At 46.5% G+C, this 10,651-nt stretch overlaps 1 protein-coding gene across 3 annotated transcripts in view; it reads right to left on the bottom strand.

Moving 5' to 3' along the window:
• RBM26 (RNA binding motif protein 26) overlaps positions 1-10,651 on the bottom strand; it is an 85,528-nt gene that overhangs the window by 25,233 nt on the left and 49,644 nt on the right. For all 3 annotated transcript variants that reach the window (XR_014469730.1, XR_014469731.1, XM_083168812.1), the window contains 2 exons: positions 8,324-8,512; positions 6,138-6,224 (listed from right to left, as the gene is read on the bottom strand). Coding sequence is in view for 1 of the 3 variants with exons in the window: in XM_083168812.1 (XP_083024938.1) it covers positions 6,138-6,224; positions 8,324-8,512 (276 nt within the window). In the remaining 2 variants the exon portion in view is untranslated. The remainder of the gene's footprint in view (positions 1-6,137; positions 6,225-8,323; positions 8,513-10,651) is intronic.

The following is a 10,651-nucleotide window of genomic DNA, read 5'->3' as shown; positions in this document are numbered from 1 at the left end:
CAAGATAGGACGCACCTCGCGCATGGCCGCACGACTTTTGGTTCCTCCCTGTCGATTTATGTATGCGACCGCAGTCGCATTGTCCGACTGGACTCTTACCGGACGTCCCCTGAGCAAGTTGTGTGCCTGACCCAAAGCCAACCTGATTGCTCTTAATTCCAGGACATTTATCGGAAGACTTGCCTCCTGGGCCGACCACCGCCCCTGAAAAGTCCGGTTGAGAACAAAAGCTCCCCAGCCCCTGAGGCTGGCGTCGGTGGTCAGTATCGTCCAACTGCATGGACTGAAACTCCGGCCCTGGAGTAAATTGGGAGTGTGAAGCCACCATTGAAGTGACTGACGAGCTGCTCTTGACAGGGTAATCTTCCCGTGTATCTGTAGATGCGACCCTGACCACTGTGACAGTAGGTTCCATTGGAACGTTCTGGTATGAAATCTGCCGTACGAGATGGCCTCGAAAGAGGCTACCATCATCCCCAGCATCTTGGTGCACAACAGGATCGAAATTCTGCCGGGAGCTAGGACCTGTCGTACCTTTGACTGCAGCGCCGCGATCTTGTCCATTGGAAGAAATACCGCCTCCTGCGCCGTATCCAGAATAAGGCCCAGAAATTGAAGCCTCTGTGTTGGATTGAGCTGAGATTTGCCGAAGTTCAAGATCCAACCATTTTGGACCAGAAAAGAACATGTGGCCAGAGCGTCTGCTACCAATTTGTCCTGAGAAGAAGCCTTTATCAAGAGATCGTCCAGGTACGGGATGATCGTTATCCCCTGCAACCTGAGTACCGCCACCATGCAGGCCATGATCTTGGTAAAGACCCTGGGAGCGGACGACAGAGCCCTGAACTGGAAATGAGAAGCCTGTATTGCGAACCTTAGAAACCTCTGGTGAGGTTCCCAAATAGGGACGTGCAAATAGGCGTCCTTTATGTCTAGCGACATAAGGTATTCTCCCGGTTCCAGTGATGCAATCACGGACCGTATGGACTCCATCTTGAACCTGTTGTAACAGATGTATTGATTTAAATCCTTGAGGTTTAGGATAGGCCTTACGGAGCCGTCCGGTTTGGGGACTACGAACACATTGGAGTAAAACCCCTGTCCCCTCTGATGTTCTGGCACCGGTATTATTACAGAAGTGTCCAAAAGCTTTTGAACTGAATCCTGTAAGGCCTTTCTTGTCTGATCCAGCTTTGGAAGGCCCATTGGAAAGAATCTTACTGGAGGTGGCGCTGAAAATTGAAGTCTGTATCCCTGTGCAATAATTTGCAAGACCCACTCGTCCCTGCAGTGAGTCTTCCAAACCTGAGGGAACAACAACAGACGAGCGCCCACCCTGGATTCTCCCACTAGAGCCAGAAGACCGTCATGCCACGGTCTTGTCGGAAGCCTTGGGCTCCTGGCGACGTGCTGGGGCAGCAGCGGCCGCTGCTGTTCCCGCCCCTCTACCTCTGCGGCCTCTAAAGGCCGTAAAACCTCCTCTGGGCCTGCCTCTAAAGGCAGAGGAGCCTCGAAAGGACCGAAAGGACTGAGTGAGGGACCGCCTCTTAGGCGGAGGAGCGGCTGTAGGTAAGAATGTAGACTTACCCCCCGTGGCCTGGGAGATAAGTTTATCGAGCTCTGGCCCGAAAAGCATATCCCCTGTGAACGGCAATGCTTCAACAGCTTTTTTAATTTCAGCCTCAGCCTGCCATGACCTCAACCAGACCGACCGTCTGGCCACCACAGCTGACGCAGAAATTCTGGCTCCTAGAGTCGAAATGTCTGCCGCTGCCTCACCTATGTAAGTAGAAGCATCCCTGATGCCTTCCGCCATAGGCAACAAATCTGCCACAGGCATATTTTGCTCCAGACCAGCCACAAGATCAGCAGCCCATTGCTCCATAGCCCTGGCCACCCAAGCAGAGGCCAAAGCAGGACGCAAAAGGACCCCTGCCGTGGAATAAATGGTCTTTAGTGAGCAATCTAAACGCCTATCCTGCGCCTCTTTCAAAGAGGCCACCCCGGGAACAGGCAGAGTAACTCGCTTAGATAACCTGGATAGCGAGATATCCGGAGTGGGAGGAGTCTCCCACTTGGCCCTGGATTCAGGAGAGAAAGGATATAGTGTCCTTAGGCGAGCCGACACCTGGAATTTCCTATCCGGACACTTCCATATAGAAAGGAGAGGAGAGTCTAATTCCTCCGAATCCGGAAAACACAACTCCTGTCTTTGAGAGCGTCCAAAAATGGACACCTGGGGAGTAACCTCAGGCTGCTCTAATTTCAGAGTGGACCTAACAGCTCTAATAAGCCCCTCCACACCCTGTGATTCATCCTCCCCTTCATCCAAGGGTTGGATATCCTTCACAGGGGGAAGAACCTCTCCTTCCTCTATAATATAATCCTCATGGTCTGAATCATCAGCCAAAAACAGAGAGGGCATAGCCTTTCTTTTAGTTACAGCAGCAACCGAAGGTCTCTTAGCAGGACCTGCCATAGACTGAGTTAATGAGTCTACTGACTGAATTAAGGATTGAGCCCATGCAGGCTCTGCAGAGGTCAATCTAGAAAGCTGAGTCTGAAACACCTCTCTATCCTTCCTAGAGGCAGCCATTTCAGCATTCAGATTAGACAGCAATGATTGCAGCACCTCTGAGGAAACAGCAGCTGCCTGCACAGGTGCTGCAGGAGCAGCAGTAATTTGAGAAGCCTTATAGCAAATCTCACAGAGGGAACACCCTCTAACATGTTGTGTGTATTGCTGCTTACAGCTCTTGCAGGAATAAACCTTCAAAGCAGCCTTAGATGAAGTTGCTTTTCCTGCCATCCTGCCCAGTAAATGTAACAATACTGACAGACACACAACACCAGTCACACAAGAAACACCCCAAAATACAGCCCAACAGCAGGGAAATACCCAGTAAAGTAGCCCTGAAGTCTGGCAAGTTACAGGGGAAGAGGAGCCAATTAATAACCCCCGATTCTTGTGTGTGTAATGTACCCCTTAAGACTTACAGTGTCCCTGTAGTCCACTGGGGAGCGCTGAGCTGCACAGGTAACAGAGGTCCCGTTTTGTACAGCAAACTGCAGAGAGAGAGAGCACCGCAAAAGCCACCTCACAGCTCAAAAGCTCAGAGAGAAGAGAGAGAAGCAAGCTCCGCCCTCCTCTCTTACGCTGAGGCGCGAAATCCAAGCCCGCCCCAAACAGCCGGCATACTGGAGGGTGCGCTGACGTCACCACCGCGACTCAGCTCTCTCTCTGCCACCGACCATCGCGCTTAATGGCCGCCCCCTGTCTGGCGCACAGCGCCCTTACTTGTCACCGGCGTCCCTGGAGTTCGGGGGAGATAGCCCAGGACCCGCGACGCACACCGCATGCAGCTGCGGGCGGGTCCCCGGAACGGAGGCTCCGGTGGCTGGACAGTGGAGGGAGGCTGCATGCAGGCCCGACCATGTCCCTCCAGGGTCCCACGTCGCAGACAGGCATTCCCAGCCTGTCTGTGTCCAAGTATAAATAAAAAATAAATAAAAAAGAAACAAAATTCCTAGTCTCCTTAGGAGACATAGCCCGGGAGTCCGACTCCTCCGGGCACTTTTTCTAAGACTGGAGTCTGCTGGGGGATAGCGGGGGGAGGAGCCAGCTGTATTCAAATTTCTTAAAGTGCCGACTCCTCCAATGCACCCACACTATCCCACACGTGTAGACTGCAGTGTCCCCTGCTGCTGGGAGGAGAAATATTGTTGGATTTATATCAGTGGTTTTAAAGAGCTGATATTTTGGTATACAAGTTACTTTGTATTGAATAAATTGCAGCTCCCCAGAGAAGGGGACTTTTGAATGTAATACCTGTGGACAAGTAACTGCATGGGCCCATTACACCACAATATATTTTTCCTTTGCACAACACACAGTACTACCTCTGCCTCTTGATAAAAGCTGCTTCTTGCAGAGAAACGCTTTGATGGTTCGAAGACGGGTACCCGAATAACACTTACGTTTTACAGAGACCATGGCAATCTCAACAGTGCACGATCAGCAACCGCTTAGTACTCCTTAGCCTACTGTTTCAAAGGTCTACTCTTGAGGTGCTGCAGGGCTTGGAAGCCCTGCTAGTGGTAGACAAGCTTCAGGGGAAGGGGGCATAGTGATGGGGGTCACGCTGAGGTGGGCCACCTACGTGCAGATGATACCACCTATAATCCGGCAAAATCGGTAATCTGGCTCAGTGCTGGAACGGACAATGCCAGATAATCTGTGTTCAACCTGTAAATTTACTTTTTGGAATCATGTTTATTTTATACAAGTGGCTGTAGTAACTTAACATATAGGGTTATTTTGCTGTCCTTACGGTATAGCCATATTTTCGATTAAAAATTCCTCCCCCACCCCCCCCCATTTTATATTACATTCTAAAAGCAGTTGTTCCCTGGGGCAGCATGGCTCCTGGGGCAGGATGGCTCCATGGCCACGCATCTCTCCCTGCCGCTCAGGGTGGATAACTTGGCAGAGCTCACTGTGCATCCAAATACTCCAGAAAAGAGGGTGATCCATTTTTTTAAATGTATTTGTAGATTAATGTTGAATTTTAATCCAATATAAAGGATAAATGTTTACAGAATTTGCCTATTGCCTAAATGGCTTATTAAAGTGTTCTCGTGTGAAATGTATATTTACCGTATATACTCGAGTATAAGTCGATCCACCTAATTTTACAACAAAAAACTGGGAAAACGCATTGACTCAAGTGGGACCCTCACTCGAGTATAAGTAGGCTTATACTCGAGTATATATGGTATACACAAAAATATACACACAGTGCATCTGGAAAGTATTCACAGCGCTTCAATTTTTCCAAGCTTTCCTCAAAATTCTACACACATCATCCCATATTAGCAACGTGAAAAAAGGTTTTGGGAAATTTGCAAATTTATTAAAAATTAAAAACAAAGAAATAGCATGTACAGAAGTAATCACAGCCTTTGCCATTAAGCTCAGAATTTAGCTCAGGTGCTTCCAGTTTCCACTGATCACCCTTGTGATCTTCCTACAGCTTTATTGGAGTCCACCTGTGGTAAACTCAGTTGATTGGACATTATTTGAAAAGGCACATACCTATCTATATAAAAGGTCCCACACTTGACAGTGCAGGTCAGAGCACAAACCAAGCATAAAGTCAAAGGAATGGTCTGTACGCCTCTGATACAACACAGTCTTGAGGTACAAATCTGGGGAAGGGTACAGAAAAAGATCTGCAGCTTTGAAGGTCACAATGAGCAAAGTGGCCTCCATCATCCGTAAATGGAAGAAGTTCGGAACTGCCGGGACTCTTACTAGAGCTGTATGGCTATCTAAACTGAGCGATCGGGGGAGAATGGCCCTAGTCAGGGAGGTGACCAAGATGATCACTGTCAGCTACAGCATTCCTCTGTGGAGAAAGGATAACCTTCCAGAAGGACAACCATTTCTTCAGCAATCCACTAATCAGGCCTGTATGGTAGAGTGGCCAGAAGGAAGCCACTCCTTAGTAAAAAAGTACATGGCAGCCCTCCTGAAGTTTGCCAAAATGCATCAGAGACTCTCAGACCATGAGAAACAAAATTCTCTGATCTGATGAGACAAAGATTAAACTCTTTGGCTTGAATGGCAGGCGTCATGTTTGGAGGAAATCAGGCACCGTTCATCAGGCCAATAACATCCCTACAGTGAAGCATGGTGGTGGTGGCAGCATTAGTGGTGAAGCTACACAAAGATACATGTGCCAAGTTTGTGGCATATTTAAAAATACTTAACTGTAATTGCTGTCCAAAGGTGCATCAAAGTATTGAGAAAAGGCTGTGAATACTTAGGGTACATGTGGTTTCTTAGATTTTTACTACATTTGCAGAAATACTATGCTATTCACACACACACACACACACACACTGTATTTAAGGCATATTATCGCTATACTTGTTAATAAAATATTTAACTTTTATACAATGTGCCAATACTTTCAGCACCACATGCCTTTTTTCTATTGGTTTTTAGTTAAGAGGCAGGGATCCAGTTTCGGTGTACAGCTTTAGTTATACTTACAGTACATTAGTGCACGCTTCCACCTGGGATATCTTTGTTATTTATTAAACTTTCAGGAAGTGCAATACACAAAACTTACAGCCTCAGCCTGTCCTCTGGTCTTGAAGGTAATAATTGCATGAAGAGAAGTGTCATCTATGTGGCAGTCTTCAATTTCTCCAAATTGCTTTAGTATAAAAAATAAATAAAAAAAAAAGAATGTCATTTTTTTTTGCAACCTATACACATTAGAAATAGGATTGGTCTCATTGGTGCAAGGGCTGTTTAAAGAAAAAGATTACAAATTCACGTAAAGTGACCCATATTACTACAGTACATCTTTATACAGTTAAAAAAAAAACATTGCCATTTGTACTTGTATTACAACAAATACTATCTTCTACCTGATTAATGGAAGCAACAGGCTCCAATACAATCCAACGAGTGCAACCTGGCGAAAACCTTTTCAGTCTACCACCTGACCGTAGGCATGTGCATACCGGCACTTGGAGAGGAGATCTCCACACGCAGGTTCTTACTATGCTCTGAATGGATCCTAGTTGCATTGCTTACCCATTCACACTGCACTAAGAGCAGAGTTGAACAATTGTTTAGTCCTGCTCGTTCCCAGGCACAGGAACGGCCTTCGCTGTGCCTGCATGCATACATTAATACATTCTGGCAGTACAGAATTTCTTACAAGTGGCACCAAATACTGGTACTTTTGACAGTTACCATTGAATCCTTTTCTATGAATTCATCTAGAGGACACTGGAGCATGGTGCTGCTGATGGGAATGTAGGAGCTGGCACTTAAACTAAAGCATCCCTTTAAAACGCTTGCTTCTCCACATACAAACTACTTTTGAAATGCCCGACAAGGTAACCTAGTTAAAATGTTGGAACAATAGAAACAGAGCAACAAAAATCTCTTGGTCTCTTTCATCTAAAGCTGTGTACACATGGTGCGATTTGGTCGTGAGCGACTTTGGCTTAAAATCGCTCAGCAATATATTGCTCAGTGTACTGTTTTTCATCAGAGACCAGTGATTTTGGCTGAAAATTGCAAGCTATTCTGTCTCATTCTGTCTCTACCTCATTTTGACTAAAAATCGCTGGTCGCTGGCTGGTGCACAGTGCATTGTGCACCAGCGACCAGCAATTTTTAGCCATAATTGGAAGAGCACGCTCCTAGCAATTTATCTCCCACAGCACATAAAATCACTGGCAATATGGTCGCTCAGCGACCATATTGCCAGCGATATGTGCTGAAATCGCTCCCGTCTGTACACAGCTTAAGCTAGGAGACACTAGACCACATGTCTTCAACCTGTGGCCCTCCAGATGTTGTGGAACTACATGTCCCAGCATGCCCTGACAGTTTTGGCTTGGAAAAAAATGTGGCAATGCATGTTGGAACATGTAGTTTCACAACATCTGGAGGGCCATAGGTTGAAGACCCATGCACTAGACCATGGGAAGTTCATGCCTGAAATGAGAACTATTCTCCAAAAGTGGGCATCCATGGAGGCAAACATCAATAGAAACAAGTGATGGACAAAGGAGAAGGTAGCGGTCTTGCATATCTGGTCCATGGAAGCCCCCATGCGTTGCCATCCAGGAGTTTGCCACTATCCTGATAGAAGGTGCCAACACAATCCCTACACTAGAATAAGCCTGAGTGATGATGGAACAGATCCACCGTGCAATGGTCTGCTTTGTAGCAAATTAAGATCCCATGGAGCTACCAGTGGGCAAAACGATGGCTTAACTCGCAACACACCTTGCATAAAAATAGGTATGAATTTCTGGAATCAAAGCTCAGACACCGCTAAAAATGCACAAAACTCTGTACGTTTACGTTATAAACCAGTTTCCAAACCTCCCAAAGGAAAGCAAAGGATCAAGGAACACACAGCAGTTAAGGTGAAAACTATGATTTTCACACCACACAATGTCATTCCTTCAGACCCTGTGGTAACTGCAAAACTTAAATGGTTTCTGGGTCGGCACCATAGTATCACTGAATGAAAAAAACACCCCCAAGACCTGCTTCAGCACTATATAAATTTGAATTATGTGCAAGGTCATTCATTAAACAAACAGGAGTGCATCAACCGCATAACAAATCATTTGCCCACTGGGCAACTCTTTAAACTAAAAACAAGTACACATTTAATTATGAGAAACAGTTGAAAAAAATACAAATGGTACTTCCATATCTCAATTTTTCACATGAGAAATGCTTGACTACGGCATTACATTTTAGGTAACTAGTATTACCTACCGCAAAGTGAGGAAGAAGATCTTCCCGGTCACCTTGAACAAATCCAAAGATCTCTAGGGCTCTTGGACGATGATCTACCACAGCATGAACTGGCATACCTCGACCCCTTCCTCTGCCGCGTGCCATCCCTCTTCCTCTCATACGTGCCCCTCTTCCCCGTCCATTAGATAGAATACCACGCTTTGCAGCCTGCAATGAAAAAATTAAGTAACATTATATAGATATATACAGATATATAGGTTGGCTTGGTTCATATATAAATATATACACTGCTCAAAAAATAAAGGGAACACTTAAACAACACAAAGTAACTACAAGTCAATCAAAATTCTGTGAAATCAAACTGTCCACTTAGGAAGAAACACTGATTGACAGTCAATTTTGCATGCTGTTGTGAAAATGGACAACAGGTGTACATTATAGGCAAGACACCCCCAATAAAGGAGTTGTTCTTCAGGTGGTGACCACAGACCACTTCTCAGCTCCTATGCATTCTGGCTGTTTTGGTCACTTTTGAAAGCTGGCGGTGCTTTCACTTTAGTGGTAGCATGAGACAACAATCCACACAAGTGGCTCAGGTAGTGCAGCTCATCCAGGATGGCACATCAATGCGAGCTGTGGCAAGCAGGTTTGCTGTATCTGTCAGTGTAGTGTCCAGAGCATGGAGGCACTACCAGGAGACAGGCCAGTACATCAGGAGACGTGGAGGAGGCCATAGGAGGGCAACAACCCAGCAGCAGCAACGCTACCTCCACCTTTGTGCAAGGAGGAACAGGAGGAACACTGCCAGAGCCCTTCAAAATAACCTCCAGCAGGCCACAAATGTGCATGTGTCTCAAACAGTCAGAAACAGACTCCATGAGGGTGGTATGAGGGCCCGACATCCACAGGTGGGGGTTGTGCTTACAGCCCAACACCATGCAGGACATTTGGCATTTGCCAGAGAACACCAATATTGGCAAATTCGCCACTGGCGCCCTGTGCTCTTCACAGATGAAAGCAGGTTCACACTGAACACATGACGCCTCTGAAGACGCCAAGGAGAACGTTCTGCTGCCTGCAACATCCTCAAGCATGACAAGTGTGGCAGTGGGTCAGTAATGGTGTGGGGTGGCATTTCTTTGGGGGCCGCACAGCCCTCCATGTGCTCACCAGAGGTAGTCTGAATGCCATTAAGTACCGAGATGAGATCCTCAGACCACTTCTAAGACCATATGCTGGTGCGGTTGGCCCTGGGTTCCTCCTAATGCAAGACAATGCTAGACCTCATGCGGCTGAATTGTGTCAGCAGTTCCTGCAAGACTAAGGCATTGATGCTATGGACTGGCCCGCCCGTTCCCCAGACCTGAATCCAATTGAGCACATCTGGGACATAGTTTTTTTTTTTAAGATAATTCTAATCATTAAAATACATTAACTGGCAATCAAAATCCCAATATTTTTTGTTCAGCCTTATAAAGTACGGTATACTTTAAAGTTGAATTTAAACAGAGAAAGAGACATAACCTCTGTCTTATGCAGGGTACACACCAGGATGACCTTATGCAGGGTACACACCAGTGTTTCTTCCGACCAGCTCACGATGACGCGGGGGGCACGACCCGCTCACGATATGCACCGTGAATGGGTCCGATCCGATGGCGACCCGCACCCGGGAGTATGGTTGTTTCCAGTTCCTACCTGCTGCAGGTAGGATCTGAATAACAACCGACCGACCCGCGGGACCGCACATCGGACCACACCAGGACAGAAAATCACCACACAATCTACATCCAATCGGTCGGAATTGGATCTAGATTGATGGGATTGGACCCTTGTCGTCCTGGTGTGTACCCAGGATTAGATTGATAATGCTTACTGAACCCACTTTCTTTTTTTGCACCCAAAAAATATAGGAATGTATACAGACTCTCAGAGACAGAAAAGATTGATATGACAATTTCAAAGTGATGTGGATTAGGGACACGGTGGATCTTTGAATGACCCCAGAGCACTCTGGGAATGAGATATACTGGAGGAAAGTGGTAGGCCAGACGAAATGTGCACAGGATGGTTAGTGCATCTACGAAGCACACCTCCGGGTCTTACATCCTTGCATTGTACACTGGCACCATGGGATTGTGTCCGATCCACGTCTGGAAGGCCACATTTGTGAACTAGAATCTGAAAGTGTGTGTGTGTCACTGCAACGGTCATGGTCTTGCAGGAAAAAAAAAAATCTTAAGCCCCATTCTAATGGTGCCCATACACACTACGATTATCGTATGCGTTTTGTACTTTTTAAGTACAAAACGCATCGCATAAACGATAATCGCGGCGTGTTAAGTG

The sequence above is a fragment of the Crinia signifera genome, chromosome 2, assembly GCF_055691185.1.
Source record: "Crinia signifera chromosome 2, ASM5569118v1, whole genome shotgun sequence".
Lineage (NCBI taxonomy): Eukaryota > Metazoa > Chordata > Amphibia > Anura > Myobatrachidae > Crinia > Crinia signifera.
The sequence above is the reverse complement of the archived record's forward strand: the minus strand, read 5'-3'. Positions and strand labels throughout refer to the sequence as shown.